This window comes from Amblyomma maculatum, chromosome 11 (assembly GCF_055883805.1).
Source record: "Amblyomma maculatum isolate TAMU_Amacu chromosome 11, ASM5588380v1, whole genome shotgun sequence".
Taxonomy (NCBI): Eukaryota; Metazoa; Arthropoda; class Arachnida; order Ixodida; family Ixodidae; genus Amblyomma; species Amblyomma maculatum.
The window spans coordinates 108518066-108539637 of NC_139354.1; the positions used below are offsets into that span (position 1 = coordinate 108518066).

Consider the following 21572-nt stretch of genomic DNA (forward strand, 5'->3'; position numbering starts at 1 on the left):
TAAGTAGAACTCATAGCCCTCTGGGTTGTCCTCAACTTAAGTAGAACTCTCTTGGTTAGCCTCCACGTTTCAGCCCCATAGGTGAGTGCAGGCAAGATGCAACTGTTGCATACTTTCCTCTTGAGCGATACCGGTAAGCTGCTAGTCATATCTGCGAGTGCTTGCCAAATGCGCTCCATCCCAATCTTATTCTTCTTGTTATTTCCTTTTCATGGTCCGGATCTGCGGTTACTACCTGTCCTAAGTAGATATATTCGCCTACTACTTCCAGTATTTCGCTACCTAATGTAAACTCCTGTTCCTTCCCAAGGCTGTTGAACATTACCTTAGTCTTCTGCATATTGATTTTCAAGCCTACCTTTCTACTTTTCCTGCCTAGGTCATCAATCATTATTTGCAGTTCATCTCCCGAGTTGCTTAGCAAGGCAATGTCATCAGCAAATCGCAGATTACTGAGGTATTCTCCATCTAGCCTTATCCCTAACTGCTCCCATTCCAAGTCTCTGAATACTTCCTCTAAACAAGCTCTGAATAGTACTGGGGAGATTGTGTCTCCTTGCCTAACACCTTTCTTTATGGGAATTTTGTTACTTTCTTTATGCAGAACTATGGTTGCTGTGCAGCCGCTATATATATCTTCCAGCACTTTCACGTACGGCTCGTCTACCCCCTGATTTCGCAATGCGTGCATCACCGGCGAGGTTTCAACTGAGTCAAATGCTTTTTCGTAATCAATGAATGCTATGTATAAGGGCTGGTTATATTCCGCGCATTTTTCTATCACCTGATTGATGGTATGGATATGATCGATAGTAGAGTACCGTTTCCGAAACCCTGCTTGATCCTTTGCTTGATTGCAGTCTAAGGTTGTCCTGATGGGTGGCAGCATTTCGTCATTCTAAACCTGCTAAGTTCTCGACGCTCCGGTTAAGTCGGAAACGCAACTGGTTCCCAATTTGCTCTACCCCATATTAAAATAAAGCCACTTTTGAAGTTCTTTCAAAATATTTCTTTGCTTCTCAGCACGAGAAAATGAAGCCACGACAGGTGCAAAAAAGGTCATCCCGGCCAACCAAAGCGATCCAGGTGAAGAGCAATGAGCCAGTAAGCGGCCTTCAGTTTGATAGCGCATTGATTCGTGGAGCCCTCTTTGCGCAGCCACGCAAAGTATTCCGTACGACAGGAAATTCTCGAGCCCCCTGTGCACAGCTGTGTCAACATGTGCCAGAGTGCGAGAGCCTCGCAGTTTCGCACGGAAAGAGGACAGCTGCTTGTACTGTGTCATAATGTCTGTAACAGAGGTATAATATTTATTCTAAACTTTTACAGAAGTGTCGAGTTGGATCAACCCATTGTTCAAGTGCCATCCTGAACAGGATTCAGATAGATCGTGCCCGCGTTCTAAATTGTATTGGCACGTGCAAATGCTTACGTGTTCTTGCTTTTGGAGTGTATCGCACACGGAGGAAAGTTGATGAACCAGATTTTGAAAGCATAACTCGAGGGGCTAGTGGGTAAAACTCGGGAAAAATCGCGCCACTTGGTTGTTCCACTAGATAAACGCATGTACATAGTGATCTTAGATACACGGACACTTCCTCTTGGTGGCGTCCTGTATTACCTCCTTCATTCTCTACATTGCGTTGCATTAAAATGCCTTTGATGTCGTTTTCAAAAGAACGTTATTTTTATTTTGAGTAAATACGACGTGGACAGTGCGGCGACAGCCTAGTGGTCTGGACATGTGGCAGACGTGGCTGAGTTGCTTGTGCAGCCACGGGTTCGTATCCCGTTTGAACGGATAAGCACGGCAAGTTCTTCCCCGTGCACGCGCTTTTGGCACCAAATGTACGCTGCTTTTTTTTCACAAGGCGGTTTTGATGTTAACGTATTATGAACGGTGAAATTGAAGACTGAAATTGTAAAAGAAAAGGATAGCGCCGTTATTCCTCTAGCAAAAATGAAATGTAAGAACTTGTCAAACCATGCGCAAGCAAGTAGTGACTATCCCGCTTCCACATGCAGATTACTGCAGTCTTTATCTTTCATAATGCCGGTTCGTTCAATACGTTAAATGAATTAAGCTTTAACCCGTCCACCATTCAAACACTGCTATAAAGAGGTTTTGTCGGGAAAAAGGCAGTAATACCTCATAACCCCAAATTTTCGCGCCTTGCATTTCGATTTCCATCTATGATGCCTGTTTTTATTCTTATGTTTCTGTTATCATTAGCATACCGCATGCGTTCGAGGTACTGCAAATTAGTACTAGTTGGGTCATTAATGCGAAAGCATTACTTAGCTCTGTTCAGAGATATCTGTCCGCAGACGGCGTCCGTAGACCGCGTCCGCAAAATAGTGTCCGCAGCAGTTGGGAGTATTTGAGAAGCGGTAGAGTTTAATGAGTGGTGTAAATTGATAGAATGTGACGTAATGTTGTGTCCGGAAAAATAGTTATGCTTATCAGTTATTTAGGTAATTAATTAACGCAAAAACTATAAACGTTCTCCGCAGCAGTTGAGTAATTGAGAAGTGGTAGATGTTAATTAGCGGTGTCAATCGATAGAGGGTGACGTAATGTTGTGTTCGAAAAATTGTTAATAGGCCAATAATTTATTTAGCTAATTATTTAGAAACAAAAATGAAAAAGTAAAGATGAAAATGGTCTTATTAGCCAATGACTCTGCACCACATTTGAATGAATCAAATACTAAAATAAATAATAAAATCAGTCAATTGAGGTGACGTCAAAGAGTGGATGTCACGCATCCTGAGGTCGAGCCAAAATAGGGTATAGGAAGGGATTGGCGCGCAATTTCAAAGTACCTACGACTAAAATAGTAAATTAAGGCATTGGGACGCTATACCCCACAAACCAGTAAATTAAGGCAGTCAATTAGAGTTCCGGGAAGAATGTGACGTCACGCAACCGGAAGTAGAGCTGAAAAAGAGCATTGGAAGGGATTGGCGCGCAATTTGCAAAATAGTGTCCGCAGCAGTGTTGAGTAACTGAGAAATCGTAGGGGTGCTAGTCGATAGAGGGTTACGTAAGGTTTCGTGCGAAAAAATGATTAGGCCAATATGCTAATAAGGTAAAACATTTGAGGCAAAATTGACAAAGTAAAGGCGAAAATGGTCTCATTAGTGAATGGCTTGGCGCCACATTTGAATGTACCAAATACTAAAGTAGTTAATTAAAGCAGTCAATTAAGGTGGCGTCAAAGATCTGACGTCACGCAACCTGAAGTCTAGCCAAACAAGGGCACATGGAGGGATTGGCGCGCAATTTGAAAGTACCAAAGAATAAAATGGGTAAACAAGAAGAGAATTAATGTGAAGTCAAGGATGTGAGGCCACGCAACCGGAAGTAGAGCAGAAAAAGGGCATAGGAACAGAATGGCGCCCAATTTCAAAAAACCAAAGATTAAAATGAATCAACAAGAAATGAATTAAGCAACTAGAAGCAGCCAGAAGCAACCAACAACAGCATCCGTGCTTTCGCATTACTCCAATGCAGATTCTGCAGTGCTCTTTAATTCTTTAACAAAGAACCTCAACGAAGGCCGAGTTGCGACATGAACAGAAGAATTTGGCCAACAAGCCTGTAGCTTGTTTCCCGACAGACGTGTTTCGAAAGAACTTGGTCACACTGCACAAATAACTGCGAATAATTACGAGTTGTTGGGCTGTTGCCACGGTGTGACAAACCTGGACAATGAAATCTAAGCGCAAAAAACGTCCCTCAACAATATTTGTCTTGTTCGCCGGCAAAGCGAGACTTCCGTCGACGGCACAGCCCCAAGCACGTAATTCAGCGGATAATCATCGTTTTTTATGAATTCCGAGCTAGAAAACCGCGTTTGAAGAAAGTTTCATTTCGCTGCTTTGTTGTATGCCACGGTGCGGAGTCTTGCAAGCAGTCGAACAGGGTGCCGTTATTGACACCAGCTGGGGTGGGGCATCTAAGTTCCCCTCGTTTTCCACGCTGAGGAGTCAGCAACGGAAGTGAGATGGCGAGCGGATACGCTAGAAAGGCACTGTAGAAGCGTTGCCGGAGTTTTTTTTTTTGGTGTGACAAGAGGTTCGCCTAATGTTCGCTGTGAATTTTCCGTTCCGTGCAACTGGGCGACTGGGACGCGTTTCCGGACAGTTTGCTTTGAAGTGGTGTGACAGAGTCGCTAACACTACGCGAACACGCTGCTGCCGGAGAGAGTTGACCAACTGTTTCTACAGTGTGAAGCGGGCTTTATGCTTCATTGACAAAGTGGACATGTACGTATTTATATTTTGATTGTGCGAGTGTAAAGTAAAATTACATTTCTGATTTAGTTTCCATGGTTGGGATGCAAATCGAATATTGTATAAATGTAAATAAGGATTTTATTGGTTCATGGATTGCCTCTATGTACAACTGTCTAGCCAACCTCTGGTGTGGCGGAATCCTTGTCGAGCTCGATATACAGCTTTTTGTCTCCCCATTCTTCTTCACAAGAAAAATAAATTGTAACTGAGTAGACTTTAATAGAACATTTCGGACAAATTGGCCGCTGCGGCGCGCATTTTTTTGCACTAAAAACAGCCTTTTTTACGTGCAGATGAGCGTACCTTGGTCGAGATTTGCGCCTTCCCCAGAGATCCTTGTCAAAAAAGAACAGCATGAGGTTGCCTACCAGAAATATGAAGAATTCGTGGCAGCAGTAGTAAACATTTTTTTCGCATCAAGAAAGCAAGCAAAACCAACAGACACCACAGCCAGCACTTCGGATGGAACAATTGGCAGCGCAGAAAAGGAAAGCAAGAAAAAAGTAATCTCTGACATCATTAAAGTGGAAACACAAATTGCCCAAGTAAGTAGCACAATGTGGCTATATTGCATAATAATATGTTCAGAAATTGCTATAAACAAACTATCCGATTTAGTGAGCTAAAGGGATTCAACAAGATATATATATGCGCTTTTATCCTTCCTTTATGGTAACCCATTGGTGGCATCTCTTGAGGTTCCTCGTTCGCGCACAAGCAGGTTGCTATTCTTTCATTACTAGTTCGCTAAACTTTTGCTCTAAAGTTTCCCACGTAATCATTTGCATACAGTTGTACGCTACTGCATTGCTTGCAAGGCTACCCAACATGGACATCAAGCCCCGTTTTAACCAAGCAGTACGAGAGTACCTGCATGGATTAAGAGAAGCGAGTCTGACTTTGAATCGGAATGTTCCGATGGGTTCGATTTCCATCACAAGGAAACTGCCCGAGCCGGAAGCCCCTCCAAACTCGACAATATCATGCGGTCAATCTCGCGTAACCTGACGGCCCTGACCATGCTGCCTGCCAATTATCACATGTATGAGGCGTACCCTAATATTTATCTCACAACGCCGACAACGCCGGCGTTTCAGTAGAATGGGACCCTTCAACGCTATCGCGTTAGAGTGCGGCACAACACGGATGTTACAAAACATAATGGAAATGTCGGAACTGGGACCTCTCTCTTCAACATTCAATGCAATGAGAAACTTCAGATACTCCAGGCGGTTTTGCTGAAACGCAAAATAAAAAAATAATGACATCAGCACAAAGGCAACCGTTGCTTCCCAGGAAGCAGGGCTATCAGCAGCTGAATCACTTTTTTAAGCTGGGTAATACTTTCCTATGTGTTTCCTTCTGTTCATTGAAACAAGTATTTTTACGAAGAACGGGAAACTGTAGTAAACATATAAACCGACAGCGGCAAAATCTGCGGTCTGTTGTAAATCTCGCTTACTAGCTGTTGTTGATGTTGTGAGCGGAAAATAACGAGCATACCTCTCTGGCAGGTTGCATGGCAGGACATGAATTCTTCGGCGAATTTTGTCGTGTTATCAGACCACATGCCATGACCGAGTGGGCAGGAGCTGCCAAAACATGTGCCCCGTCGCGTTGGAGTGGTTAGTGCGCTTGACTGCTGTGGCCGGGGATGCGTGATCAAACCTCGGTCGCAGCGGCCGCTTTTCGGTGGAGGCGAAAACAAGGCACCTGTGTGCTGTGTGATATCAGTGCACGTTGAAGAACCCCAGGAGGTAGAAATTTTCAGAGCCCTTCACTAAAACTTTCTTCATAGCCTGAGTCACTTTGTCTCGGTAAAGAATTCAAAATTATATTTGCTAGCGTTTCTTAAGACACACGGGACAGAAAGAACACATAGGAACATGACAAACGCCGTTTATTGAAAAACAAAAAACAAAAACAGATATAAGCTCTCAAACTGCTGGCCATCGCACAAGCGCAGTGGGGGTGCCACGCTCTAGGTACGATAACACGTTTCCAGACAGAGACACAGATGGAGTGCAGATACAGTTTCGTCCTTCTTTGTCTATAAACAGGGCTTCGAATATTTCTCGTTCTATTTGAATTCTCTTTGCTGCCAGTACGCGTGTTCTGTTGTGTTGGGTTTTTTGGCGCATAAGCAACTGAGGCTATCATGCGCCAAGAGCAAGGTGTTTTTATTTTGTACGCGTTTTGCATTTTGTATTTTCCACTTCCAGTACGCATGTGTTCTGAAAGATCGGTGTACAGGGTATAGAGTTTGGGTCACCAGGTTATCTTTTGATAAGGCACCGCTTGCAGTTATCAACGAGATTCAACCCAGCTGAAAAGGATCCCGCGGCCAAACGATGCTCTCTCAGCCTTTTATTTAAGCATCGACTTGATTCTCCAATATATACCTTGCCATAAGTGAGCGAAATTTCGTACGACACCGACTTGCGAACTGCGTTCGGTGCTGTTTAGCACCGAGCGCAGTTCCCATCTTTCTATATTTCCACTATTCATGGGTATATGGAAAAGCAAGTAAAGAATGATTCCGGTTATAAGGTGTCATTGGTGTCCGACAAACTAAAGATTAGTAGTTGTCTTTATTTCTGGTATGAGGAAAGATGATGAGTCTCCCGTAACGTCAAGTTCAAAAGGCACAAGAAACCAGGAGATCGGTGCACGGACCCTTTGTCCACGCCGTACACAACGTCCAAGACAATTGTCTCTAATACTAATGTTCGAAGAAGTGTTATAGTTAAACTAGGTTTCCTCGAATCAATAGTAACAGCTTAACAATGGGCATTCATAGGCTTAACAGAAACCTGGCTAACCAAAGGCATCAACGATTACGAACTTACTCCCCCAAACTACATAATTTTCAGCAGAGATTGGTTAACGCGAGGCGGAGGCGTTGTTTTACTGGTAAAGAAAGAAATCCCTTTCATTACATTGCCTGAGGTTGAGTGAGTTGAAGTTTTTTTTTTTTGCAAACTTTACCTTACTAATACCACCTTCATTGTGGGATGCATTTACCGTAGTGCTTTTGCTGATTTCAAGATGCTACAATCATTACACGTGCACTACATGTAGCAGCATGTGTTGGGAAACAAGGTGATACAAGTAGGCGATTTCAATCTACCCAACATCAACTGGCACACACTGCACCACCAGTCACTCTGCGCAGATATTCGTTTTGACATCATGCTTTCTTTTTATATAACCTAGATAGTAACTGAACCCAACCGCGTACAAGGATCCACCTCTAACATATTAGATCTACTATTTCCAACCTATTATTTTCCCAGTCATAAAGCCAATATCGAAGTATCATCCTGCTGTCATACCAAAAACTAGTATTTTGTGCGGTACCATATCATCATACGATACAAGCATCAGTGGCACATTGTCTCCTGAACTGCCATCATTCAGTGAACTCTCACATGATACAAATACAGGCATAAAAACATCATGGCGCCGGTTCAGTTCAGTTGTCAAACATTGCAACGCTAACTACGTCCCCTTGAAGACTAAGAAAACGCATAAACACAGAAAAGTTCACCAGCTCAGAAGAAACCAAAAAATCCATCCGTCACAACGCACACTACAAAAATTACCTTCCTCTATTGACGACTTGAAATCAAACATTTAGAGGGCGAAATGCTATTACTTTAGAAAAAAGTTTCCCAATTTTTTTAAATGCTCCTAAAAAATTCTGGCGTTATTTAAACCTTAAAAAAGACGAGGTCAAAGACAAGCATTTACCGAAGATAACAATAATACGGCGATTAATCTAAACAACTACTTTTGCTCCATTTCATTTTTATTTCCTTAAAGACCCCTTTTGAGGGGTCTTTAACTCCCCAGAATGAACTCCAGGACAGGTGTGAAGATAGAGCCAGTAAATATAACAAAACCGGAGTATTAAACTTTTTAATAAATTTAGACACTAAGAAAGGACCAGGGCAGATAACATCCCTAACATATTCCTGCATCGATATGCGAAGTGGGTGGCTAAATTCCTTGTTCTACGTTTCAGCAAATCATTATCCACTTGCACTCTTCCCATGGAATGGAAATCAGAAAATGTAATTCCAGTACACAAATCGAGAAATAAATTTGAATTTCATACCAATACCTCGAATTTCATACCAATATCACTAACAAGCACAGTATGCAAGTTACTAGAGGATATTATATTAAAATACATAAATGCCTTCCTAGAAGTAAATAATATTTTAACCCCCTGTCAACGTGGTTTTCGTAAGGGCCTTTCCACTATTACTCAGGTAATTGAATTAAAACATGATATATCCATGAGCATTGATAACCAGAAACAGATAGTTCTCATATTTCTAGACATTTGGAAAGCATTTGACCGCGTATCACACTAAATATCTGACAAAACTTGAGTTTTGTCAACTGGCCCTGTTAAAGATTTAATTAAAGGTGGTTGTAGTAATCGCACACAATTTGGTAAAATTAACAACGAGGAATCCACTTTAACTAATGTTTCATCGGGAGTACCCCAAAGAAGTGTCCTAGCCCTGGTATTATTCTTAATGTTTATAAATGGCTTACCAGCTTACGCTTCAACTAATATTAGACGCTTTGCTGATGATTGCGTTATCTATCAGGAAATTAACTCCATTGATGACCATCTAATTTTGAACAACGCCACAACAGCAGTATCTCAGTGGTACCAAGACTGGCAGATGAATATCCATTTAAATAGTTCTTTTATATATAACAAGAAAAAAAAAAACGTACCACACCATCAGCCTTTCACTACACCCTTAACAATATTCCCCTTGGATCTGTTAGGAGCATAAGTATCTTGGTGTGACACTAACTTCTGACTTCAGGTGGAACTCGCTTTTTAACAAAATCACGTCTATCGACCTAAAACAGCTATTCTTTATTAACAGGCGCCTTAAACTAGCCCCATCTGAAACAAAGTTACTTGCCTATAAAACAGTTATCAGACCGGTACTAGAGCACACTAATGTCGTTTGGTTCCCGTTTACTAAGCAGCTCATTACAGAACCGGAGGCGATACAAAGAAATGCACTAATATTTATAAGTAATAAAAACTTCATTACAGACTCGCGAACAGAATTACTCAAACGCGCAGAGCTTCTAAACTTGGAAAACAGTCTCTCTTGTAAGACCTAAAATCATAAAACAGTTAATACACAATCAACTAAAACTGCCTTTTACAAAGTACATGCCGAAGTCCTCGAACAGATTAACCCGTTTTAACCTTACGCACACATTAGGTGAATTTTAATTTCATACTGACATCTTCAAATGCTCATTTTTTCCAAGGGCACCACGAGAATGGAACAATCTGCATACGCGCATTACTAACAGCGCGTCCTTACCCGAGTTTAGTTCCTTTATTGCAGCCGAACTATACGTAGTGCAGTATTAACTTTATTCCGTATTTTCTTACTTTCGTGTTCTCTTGTTACTTTTACTAGCCTGTTTGTGCCTGATTCAAGTTGTGAATTCATTGTAGTCGATTTTCTCCTTTCTTAGTATTTTGAACCTTGATTGTGTCCTGACTGTTAATTAGAACTAATACTGATTTCGTCACTGACTCTGCGACTCAAAATTTGTTTCGTCATATGCCTTTTGTACTACTTGTTATCATTCGTAATCATGTAATTGATATATGTGATATACCCGTTTTTTTTCGATTGTTGTAAGCTGTATGTAACAATCTACAATATGTATTATTATGTATGCTTTTAAGCTTTAGTGTACATATACTCACAGCTCTTCCTGTTACAATCCCTGATAGGATTCACAGTATCAAATAAAAAAAAATTGGGTGCTTTGCCGAGCCGTTCACAAGAGGGAAACAGGCGCACAAGCTTCTTTGGGGCAGTCAGTTGAAGTTAGACGCCACATTTTTTTTGCCAACTTTTTTAAACGATGTGACACGTTGTGCACATACGGCATAGCCACAAGTCGAATTCGTCAATGGGGATCTTTGCTTTTTTGTCGTCACCCGGTTCTCACTTATTTAGTAGATTTTCAGGTACAGATGTACTGGTTTATTCAGGAAACCCAGCATTCTTTAGGAGAACTTCTTGCAGCGCAATGCTTTCAGGGATGCAATGTTGGGACGATATTGAGAGCTTGCGGATGGCATTAATGGCGATACCTCTCTTTGCAGGCTAAGAATGCGCCAATTATTAGTTCAGAATTTCATTTTTGTCGTAGGCTGATACAGTCAGCATACACGCGCCCCTTCAAACTTCATGCATATATAAAGGAACTGCAGCATATCGCCTCTTGGATTTCAGTTTTGAAGGTCACTTGGCATTTCAGTTGTGAAATGCTGTAGTTCCTTGATATATGAATAAAGTTTGAAAGGGCACGTGTAGAAATCAATGAATTGAAGTTTTTCTTTAAGATTATATGTCCACACCCGTTGGTTTTGCTCTATCCTCCTGCGCATGGGCCAAATGCTCGAGATTCCTAATTCTGAGTCCTGAAACTTGTTAGGTAACATGACTGCTGCAGTTGCTGCCACAGCAATAAAAAAAATTAAAGTATCACACAAACGCATGCCAGGTGCGTCTTCAGGTGTTTCCTAGATTACACCATAGCTGACTTTCTAACCACGCTGACAGTCGGCACCAAATGCAAACATATGGCAATGGTCACTCCCCATGCAGCGAGTACCGCTGTTCAGTTCACTTGGAGATAAATTCGAAGGCAGGTCTACAGCAGACGCTGGAGGCCAAAAGTAAGTGTGGCTTTCACGCAAAAGACGCAAAAGGACGAAAGACACAGGAAGAGTACACAACACCCTTCTGTGGTGCACCTTTTCTGTCTTTCGTCCTTTGGCGCTGCACTCTCATGTCATGGATCACCGTTACCGATAAGCCCAAGTTTCCACTCTTATGGCTTTCGCCATTGGCAATACACGTAAGTCAAAACTATCAATGATGTCTACAAGTTTCCAGCCTTGGGAATATGTATTCTTGCCGCCTCAGGCAGAGTGATAGGAGTTTATTTCAACACAGGTAATTCAAGGGGTTGGGCACGAGCCACAAAGTTGTAGTTAAAACCAGAACAAATAAACCATCTTCTGCGTAGGCGCACACACAAATGGAACGGAAAATGCTTGTGCGAAGACATGTATTCTCCTAGCTGCTACTTCAAGGACATCTGAGCAGATTAGCGACGTTCTACGGCACATGTGGAATTTCTTGATGTATGTATAGCACCGACACTTCGAGAAATATGTCAGTGCAGGTTAAAGAACCCCAGGTGGTCGAAATTTCCGTAGTCCTCCACTACGGCGTCTCTCATAGCCTGAGTTGCTTTGAGACAATAAATCCCACAAACCAACCAACCAACTTCCATAAATGAAATAGTTTATGGTTCTGTTCTTACGAGTAACTCTCCATATACATATTTGCCATATGGCAGGTGAGCTTCGGTGAGGTCTAATATTGCACCACCGGCATCTTTAAAAAGAATTTCAGTTCAAGGCCACCTCAGCACAGATAAGCTGAAAGGCACCTTTCAGTGGTCTTGAGTAAGTAAAGTTCGATAAGGTCATATTTAAGCTGGAGAAGCTTTACCTTGAAAGACATAATCTCCAATTCAAAGTTCTACGGGATGCCAGGTGCCATCACCAGATACCTGAACAAAGGGCTTCGAACAAAAGCAAAGAAGGTAAGACGTATAGGTTTCTGAGCTCCTTATTTTGCGCGTCTCATTCCCTCATGACGACGACAAAAGATGCAGACTGGGGCATACATTGCACTATAGTATTTGGTTCGCACGCCACTTATGAAGTCATCTCCGCCATCGTGTCTAGTAGCTCGAGGGTATGAGAAATTTTGTAGGGTGAGCTAAACTGCCCAGGTTGGAAGGCGTTTCGCGTGTCCTCTGTGCCGACCAAGCTGCGCATGAGCGAGAGCCACGCTGCGTCACAGGAACACAGCTGCCGCCGCCGCCGCAACCCCAGCGGAGAAAAAGGAGAAAGGGTGTGTCGAGCGAGAGAGAGGGACAGGGAGAGCAATGATGCCCATGACAGTATAGTTAAGCAGGAGGAAAGGAATAGGAGAAATGGGGTGTGTCGAGCGAGAGAAAGGGAAAGGGAGAGCTGCTGTGCCCATGACAGTGTAGTTACAGTGAGCTAGAGTAGTATAGTTCGGCGTTCGTAGTTCGGCATTTGTAGACCAGCATTTGTAAACCACCAGAGTATGTAGACCGGCGCTCACGCACAGGCGTTTGTAGCATGGAAGAAAAAAGGGAAAAAACGCTGTCGTGTTCCACTCTTAAAACCGTAGCTTAAACGTTCTACCAACACCACTTAGAAGAAGAGGTTGTTGGTTCTACCGGAGTGTGTCAAGCGAGAGAGAGAGAAAGGGAGCGCAACCGTGCCTATGACAGAGTAGTTCGGCGTTCCTAGCTTGTAGATCGTAGACCGGCGTTCGTAAACCATCGGTGTTCACTAAGTAAACGTTGTGTGCATCGCATACAGTGCTGTCTGACTTGGGAAGCCGAGGGGGGGGGGGGGGGGGGGGCTTGACAACAAGATAAACCAAGCCCACGCTACGTATATCCTGGCATAGCAGAGGTAAACCACTGCCAAACTTGTTTACTGAAGCAGCTCAACAACTTGCTTGCACGCAGGATACTTAGGCGCCTGGCTCAAATGCAGTCGGTGAGGAAAATAAATGTATTTTGCAGAAGGACAAGATCCCACTTCAACGAAGGGCACAGATTTTCAAGTGCATACTCTTCAATTTCGGAACTGGTAACAAGGAGCTTTCAATAGTATAGGGACATCCAGCACAAGTAGCTACCAGAACTCACAGGATAATTACTGCAGCTGGCATAGACTTTGCAAACTTTCAAATCACATACGCCATCACACTATTTGCAGCATTGATTCCTGGTACAAAATTTGGCCGCATGCTTCGAATTTTGGCCCGTAAGGCAACTGGAAGGCACTTAAGTGAATACGACGACTTAGTGCTTTTGACTGCTTGGTCGAAATTTCAAGAGCGCTTAGTGTTAGCAGTGAACATGAATACAACAGAGTTAGTAAAACTGCACATGATCATTCATGAAGGTACAGGAGGCCAGTAAAGGAACGTGGACATAGAAAAAGAACAGGAAGAATGCTAAACACTGTGGCTTTAGATGAGCAAGGTCGTTCTGCAAGTACCATGTCAATATATCCTTGATAAGACACATGTTCCTCAAGCAGCAGTTCAGAAACAAGACTTACACCCCAATTTCGGCAATTTGCGATGCAAAGGATGCAACCGGCTCTTCTCTGCAAACATTCTGTGCTTATCTCAGCAGTAATAATAGGCTATGAAGTGCATGATGGAGTTTTGCTCTTTTGAATGACCTTTTTTTCTTTTAATCACACAGGAGTCAATTATTACACATTGACTCAAATGCAGAGGCCCTTCTTAGCTGGTTGCTGGCTGCAAGATGAATGTCACATGCACATAGTATGATCAGCGTGATTGTGCACAGGTGTCTTCTTGTTGAAGCCGCACGTTTTCAGCGGTGTCTCCAGAAAACGTATGGCAGAAGGACAACACACTTCCCGCTGCCTTTTTATTCAGCATTGGCTGGTGGTCCAGGTCAAAGAGTGCACCTCTTAGCTCATTAGGGTCACATAATGAGCAGAGTGTGTTATACAATGGGCTTGGTGCTGTCTGCAAGCTGAAAAAATGAAAAAAATGTCAAGCAGGTTCTCTTCAAAGACGAACTTCACCTGGGAGTGCACTGAGGTATTGGGAGACTCAGAATTATCCTGCAAAAATACAAATAATCTATTGTAATAAATACATTAGAACAGTCATAGTTGCTACTAGAATAGAGAGAAAACGATGCTCATTGCCTCAAAGGGATCATCATTGGAGGAGTGAAGGGCTTACGCTAAATTATAATTAAATAACAATCCCAAAGTGACTCGTGATGGCTCAAAAGGGGTCATGGCCAGAAAATGTCAAGGGGTGACTCAACTGCTGAGTGTGATGGTGTACTTGGCTAAGGATTCACTGGTGTTGAGCCCCTTGAAATAGTGGAATCTCCACCGACCTACAGTGAGGAGGCTACGGCATCAGATGTGCCACCTGAGTTGCATATGGTGCAGCCCACTTCAGTAAACAATAAGGCTTTCCCTATGTGCAGTCAACTATCATGGTGCTAATCTGGAAAATGGCCTCCACATCTGAGAGTACAGTGAGACATTTCTAGTAATGCGGATAATGACGAGGCTTACTTAAGTCGCGTAACTTCAAGAAAGGTATCTAACTATTGTGAAGATGTGTTGGAAAGACACATTGCTTCATTACTCATTGCTTCAAACGGAGTACAGACTGGTTAACCCCTTTGAATGTGTCCTGAATTTGAGTCCTGCGAGGGAAAATCAAAAGGTTCACGCTTAAAATAATTAGTTTTTTAACTCTGGTTAACCCGAGTTGAATTGCAATGGCAACAGCGGAACTTCTTTTGCCTGCTACATTATTCCCCCATCACGCACTATCAGTGTAAGGTGCTACATTATTGGGGACACTTAAGCTCATCCTTTAAGAGTATGATGCAAGAGCGTAAGTTACCAATCTTCCCCTCCTCCTCCTCCTCCTCCTCCTCCTCCTCCTCCTCCTCCTCCTCCTCCTCGGCTGTTCAAAGCCAAGCGCCACCTCCACCGGGACTACGCAACGGCTCGAAATCTGGTGCAGAATTGCCATAACAATAACAACGCAGCGCAGTGATGAATTCTATTTTTTATTTTTACACCAATTTCGTTCGGCATGCGCGGGTTCAGGGCATTGGCAAAAATGGCAGAAGTTGCTGAAAATTCGTTTTATCTACTTTCTCGCAGCAACAGACGCTGCTGGCAAGGAAAAAAGAAAACACGCGTCCCAGGGATGAATATACTACACTGTTACCTTTTCCTCCTGACAATGAAGCAGACCACTAAGTATTCCCCGCTCTGAAAAAATGTTGCGCTAGTGCGAAGTTTCGCCGACCTGTCTGCGCATCATTGTCTTGTGGCGCTGAGAATCCACGCAGTCGATGGTAGCGCGACATTGAAAATAATCCAAAAAGATGTAAGTTTTCAACAAGTCTGCTCACGCTCGTTGATTTGACTGATCACTGTCAGGGGAGAGCACAATGAGCTTTCGCCAGGGCCATTACTCGTGATGGTGAGTGTGAAAAAAAACTGCAATACAAACATTCTAACCTCGATTACCTAAAGTCAAATATGGCTGATGGGCCGTCTGTACGCGTATATTTTGAGCAACCAAAAGGAAGAGCGTATACAGTGCTTAGCGCTCTCGGATGAGCACCAGAAGGAAGGTGCATCTAGTGCTGGCGTCGACACGATTCAGTTATTTCTCTTAATTTTTTCTTAACATCGTTATCAGAAGTCAGGCCACCCATGACTAAAAAAAAAGCTTTCACTTTAAAAGATGCCCTAGGACTGGTGGTGGTAGATTTCTTATGCAAATACACGGTGGGAGCGAAGCCTTCTGCGTTGCACTTATGTACTCTCTCACTGTGAGGAGGCACACTTACAATGGAAAAGAAATCCATTGCAGCGCAATCCTTCCATAGCATTGGGGGTGATCCCACGCGTGTATTGAGGGGATGTGGTGGCAATAAGAGGCTCCCCAAGTAAGACTCTGCGACATTCAGTGATGGGAGATGAGGGAAGGTATAGGCATAGCGTGTGTGAATATATGTGGCTATTGGGCATATGTTAGTAGTATGGGGTATCGATGCTCTAGCGGTACTCTACAATCGATCATATCCATACCATCAACCAGGTGATAGAAAAATGCTCGGAATATAACCAGCCCTTATACATAGCATTCATTCATGACGAAAAAGAATTTGACTGAGTTGAAGCCTCGGCGGTCATGCCGGCATTGCGAAATCAGGGGGTAGACGAGCCGTACGTGAAAGTGCTGGAAGATATATATAGAGGCTGCACAGCAACCATAGTTGTGCATAAAGAAAGTAACGAAATTCCCATAAAGAAAGGTGTTAGGCAAGGAGACACGATCTCCCCAGTACTATTCACAGCTTGCTTAGAGGAAGTATTCAGAGACTTGGAATGGGAGCAGTTAGGGATAAGGGTAGATGGAGAATATCTCAGTAATTTGCGATTTGCTGATGACATTGCCTTGTTAAGTAACTCGGTCGGGGGATGAAGTGCAAATAATGATTGATGGCCTAGACAGGAAAAGTAGAAAGGTAGGCTTAAAAATCAATATGCAGAAGACTAAGGTAATGTTCAACAGCCTCGGGAAAGAACAGCAGTTTACGTTAGGTAGCGAAGAATGGGGTATCGAACAGTCCGAGTTTATAGCCGTCGTCAGTGTGAGGCTACGCGATGGGGAGGGATGGGGCGGGGGGTGTACATTACCTTCGTTTGTCATGGTAGTACGAAGTAATATCTAGGATGAAAGAAGGCGCTCCCTGCCTGTAAAGGTGGGCCGACGGAATGTGAGAACTCAGGATAAGTCAGATTGCACCATGCCTGAGTGCCTGAGTGACCTAGAGGAAGAGCTGTCAAACAGCAGCGAGCCCGAAAGCTCAGATAGAGCTGAAACTGAAGACAGCATTCTTCCAGGAATTCAAGAACAGGATGTAAACAAAAGTGAGGAGAATGAGTCCCCAGTTGCAAATGAGCTCTGCTTCAAGAAGGTACGACTGAAGGTCGTAAAGAAAAGAAAGAAAATGAAAAGGATTGAGGGATAACAAAGTTCTCAAAAAGACGCTCCTTCTAGACAACAATGTTCTGATTATTCCAGTAAAACAGGAACAAACGCGCCCCTGTCAGCTGTGCGGGCGAAAGTAAGAGAGAAAAGAAAACTCAACACTGCTGATGTAGGCAAAGTCGAGCTGGAAGTGTCCCAACGAAGAACAAGGAAAAAGTTCCTGAAGGATTGGAAACGTAAGCGCAAAACGACCTGTGCTGACCGAGATCGACAACCCCAAGGCGTTATGAGAGATCAATGTCAAGCCTCCGGTCGGAAATCACACCTAGGTGTGAGCAGCAGGAGAATTGGGAACCGCGGCCGTAAGAGAAACTCAGAGAGTAGAAAAGGGAGCAGGACGCGCGAACGAAAGAAAAGCCAGTGCTTTGTAAGAAAGAAAACTGGCATGTATGAAAGATAGAGAGGAACTGATACGTTCCATGGAAGAAGTGCAACACGAGTTTGGAAATATAGGCGAAAGCATGCCTTAGGTTTGTGCGCTTCACATTTGAATAACTGCGTGTTTCTGTGTTGTTGATTCCTATGTGTATCCGACGACGGTGTATTGCTATGTTTGGGAACATATTGTAGTGATGTGTGAAAAACTTTGTCATCAGAGTCTGACAAACTTGTGAGACTACTGATGTGTGCATTGTATTCTGTGGTTGCAATTTGTGAAATTCGTGCGATGTCAGTGTGTGGCGTGGACATTTGCCCTATGTAGTTTGTGAGCGCATGCATGTGCGCGATATGTTCGTGGTCGTTGTGAATATTGTGGGACGATATTCTTTAAGGGCGTGGCAGTGCCACGAAATCGGCGCACATGTTTACTAAGCCGGCGCAGCGCGACGCCCGCGCGTCGCCGCGATACCTTCCTCAAGATTCGAGAAAAACCTCCTTCCCCGCGCGAGAGAGCGCGTAGCTTTGTACGCGTCGCCGTCGCCCTCTTCTCACCACCCGGGGATGAAGGTGATTCATCAGTTCCGAAAACGCCAGACGTCTCTAGAACATTCTACGGGACCTAGCCAATGATGACGCGTGGCTCGACGGGAGGAAGAGAGAGCGCTCTAACCAGCGAAGCTAAGTGTGTGTGCGCGCTAGCTTTGGCGCGTGTTAACAGGCAGACGCGGCGCGCCCTATTTAAAGAGACCGCGTCGCTTGCGTAATCAGTCATTCAGTCAGTGGTTGCGGCGTGTTCGGCCTGTGCGTCGGCTGGACTCCCGGGGATCATCCGCTGCTGGCAATCCCACGTACCTGCAAGGGAGCGGCGCTCGTCTTGTATGGCGGCCACATCGTGACTCTTGAGGCGTCGGACTGCAACAGTGCCCGGTGAACAATTTGGTGTTTGTTTATGGTAACTCTGTCGTGTTTCATCTGTGTTGTAAAGCCTCTATGTTATTGATTACCTCTGTAATTGCATGCTTAGCGTTCGTTATTCTGTGAACCTCTCGTCTGTGCATTTCAAGTGATCTTGTGTATTCCTTTGTATCGTCTCTTGCTGTGTAAAAAGTTTGTTTCGTTTGTTACTTCTGACTCCGAACCTTACTCTGGCTTGAAGCGGCGACAGCTGGGCACCAAACGACCACCCCCTTTTGTCACTACAAGGTAGTTGAATTCCGGCTGAGCTTGCCACGCAGGTCGAGGGCATATCCTTTGCGACCGGAACAGCTACCCCCACTCACTCTAAGGGTGTCTGGGAGTGTGCGCACCGTTAAGGGCGCATCGTTAATAATACCCCCTAATTAATAACGGGTGACACCAAGGTAGCGTCATTGCCGACTCGAGATTCTCGGGAAAACTCGAGTTTTCTCCGGCGCTGGAGGAGCGATTCGAGTTCAGGTTCCTTTCTAAAAAAAAAAAAAAAGGCCTTGAGGGCCGCTTGAAGCAGAAGTTCGAGCAAAGGCGTGCTCGGGAATGTGGCGGTTAATCAAGAGTAGCTCACTTACTAATTGAAATTGCACTGTGTGATAAACGGCTCAAAGGTACGCCCTTAGCAAATGCATTCATTCAATACCTAAGACAAATGTCGCAAATGCAATCCTTACAATTAGTACGCAAGATCCTATTACATATGTCAAAAAGCATGATCATTCGGTTTCTTAGCATCTACAGATGAAAACGAAATAATATCAACATTTCTGAAGAAAAATAGTAATAGGGAAAACGCTGATGGTGCGGACATTAAACCAATTAAGTTTGTGATTCAATGCTTGGCCGCGCTACTAGCGTTCATTTTTAACCTGTCATTAGCCTCCGGCGTCTTTCCTAGCTTTATACAGATTGCCAGAGTTGTGTTAATGTTTAATGGCGGAGACAAGCGCATGTTTGGTTATTATAGACCTATATCAATATTCTCCAACTTTTTAAAGGCTTTCGATATGGTTATTCACTCCATGTTTATGTCGCTCTAGAACGTTTCCATCTGCTAACCAAGTGCCAACACGGATTTCAAAAAAAAAAAAAAAAAAATGTCCGCAAAGACAGCACTGCTCTCCAAAAAGGAGATTATAATTATTAATTTTGAAAAGAATCTTTTGACACTAGCTTTATACGTTGAGTTTTCTAAGGCCTTCGACTGAGTTGATCACGCCATTCGTTTGCAAAAAGTTAGAGTGTTATGGAATGCTTGGTGTTTCCATCCATTTATAAAGACACCTATCGAGCCGCAAGCGATCTTTCAAAATTAATGACTCACCTTCCTATCTAAAACCAGTTAATGCAGGGTTGCCTCAAGGTAGTGTATTTGGTTCTTTGTTGTTTCTGTTATTTGTAAACGATATTCAGCACTGCGCACCTGAATGTCACGTAGTTCCATATGCTGACAATACTGCACTGTTTTTTATACTGCACTGTTTTATATAGTTTTATAGAGGCCGGAGCGGTAAACAACGCGAACATCATATTCCTGAAGGCGAAGAGCCCATCTTGCCAGTCTGCCGTTTGGGTCGTTCAGTGAGGAAAGCCAGCAAAGCGCATGGTGGTCCGTCACTACCCAAAAAGGGTGGTCAGATGTAAGTGCGGAATGTAGAAGAGCCCAAATAATGGCTAAGCACTGTTTTTCAGTTACAGAGTAATTAGATTCAGCCTTCGTGAGCGTACGGATTCCGTAGGAGACCATGTATTCTGCATAGCCTGATTGGCGCTGAGCGAGCACAACGCCGAGACCAACACCACTGGCGTCCGTGTGGACCTCTATACGCTGCAGGGTAGAAGTGATGCAGGACAGGCGGTGCCGCGAGGATGCAGCGCAAAGTATTGAAGGCATCATCGCACGTTGGCGACCACAACAAAATGTCGCAACTGCTGAACAGAAGTTCTGTCAAGAGAGCAGCGATGGAAGCAAAATTTCTAATAAAGCGACGAAAGTAAGAGCACAGCCCGAAGAAGCTGCCTAGATCTTTGCTGCAAATCGGTTTGGGAAAGCTGCTATAGCACAAAATTTCGGAGGTCCTGGAGACAACGTGGCCGAGAATGGTGAGCTGGCGGGCAGCAAAACTGCATTTTTTTCAAATTCAGCTGCAGTCCGACATAAGAGAGGCAGGTCAAAACATGCTTCAGGCGGTAAAGGTTGGTGTCAAAGTCGGGAGAAAAGACGACAATGTGGTCAGTGTAGCATAGGCATGTCTTCCGCTTTAGGCCACGCAAAATGGCGTCCATCATCCGCTCAGATGTTGTAGGAGCATTGTAAAACGAGAATCGCATAACGGTAAATTCGTAAAAGCTGACGGGAGTTATAAAAGCGGTTTACGGGCTGTCAGCTGCTTCCAGGCGTGCTGCCAGTACCCGAAACGTAAATATAGAGAGCTCGGCGCCTTGAAAATAGTCAAGAGCGTCATCGATGTGCGGGAGAGGGTAGACGTCCTTTCATGTAACCTTTTAAGGCGGCGATAATCGACACAGAAGGGGATAGATCCATCTTTTTAACGTTGGCGGCAGGTGACACACAAGGGCTGCTTGAGGGATTCACGCCATTCTGGAGCATTAGGTCAACTTGCTCTTCAATAGCCTGGCGTTCGGTTGCAGACACACGATAGGGGTGCTGTCGCTGTGGTGCGTGGATGCCGGTGTGATGGGAGCCGTGACAGCAGAAGTTTGACCCAAATAACGTTGTTGAGAGTCGAGGGAGGAGCGAAAGTATTGTAATAGGTTCGAAAGCTGTGTGCGTATTGCGCTGAAGCAGGATTGGCATCGATAGAACGGAGGAACAGGTCTGTAGTGGAGGAAGCGGACACTAATGAAGGTGGCTGAGAGTCACAGCAGATAGCGGAACATCGCCAGGCTCCTGAGAGATAAGAAGAGATGTGATTTTCTGGATACTACCGAGGCATTCACCATGGCGCAAAGCACTAGGAGAGGAAAATAGGTTAGAGGCCCATAACGTGGAAAGGCCAGCGTAAAAAGTGAGCACAGCTTACAGCAACGGAAGGCACTCGCGGCGCAGGAGAGTTTGGACTGGTGTGAAGGGGACAATGTCCTCGCTAACAGAGTCACAAGCGACACGAACAAGTACAGAAGAGC

At 44.0% G+C, this 21572-nt stretch overlaps 1 protein-coding gene across 1 annotated transcript in view; it reads left to right on the forward strand.

The window, feature by feature from the left end:
- Positions 1–21572, forward strand: part of LOC146174635 (neprilysin-1-like) — a 244341-nt gene that overhangs the window by 89410 nt on the left and 133359 nt on the right. The window contains exon 7 of the mRNA XM_084583822.1: positions 4596–4847. Within this exon, the coding sequence (XP_084439948.1) occupies positions 4596–4847 (252 nt within the window). The remainder of the gene's footprint in view (positions 1–4595; positions 4848–21572) is intronic.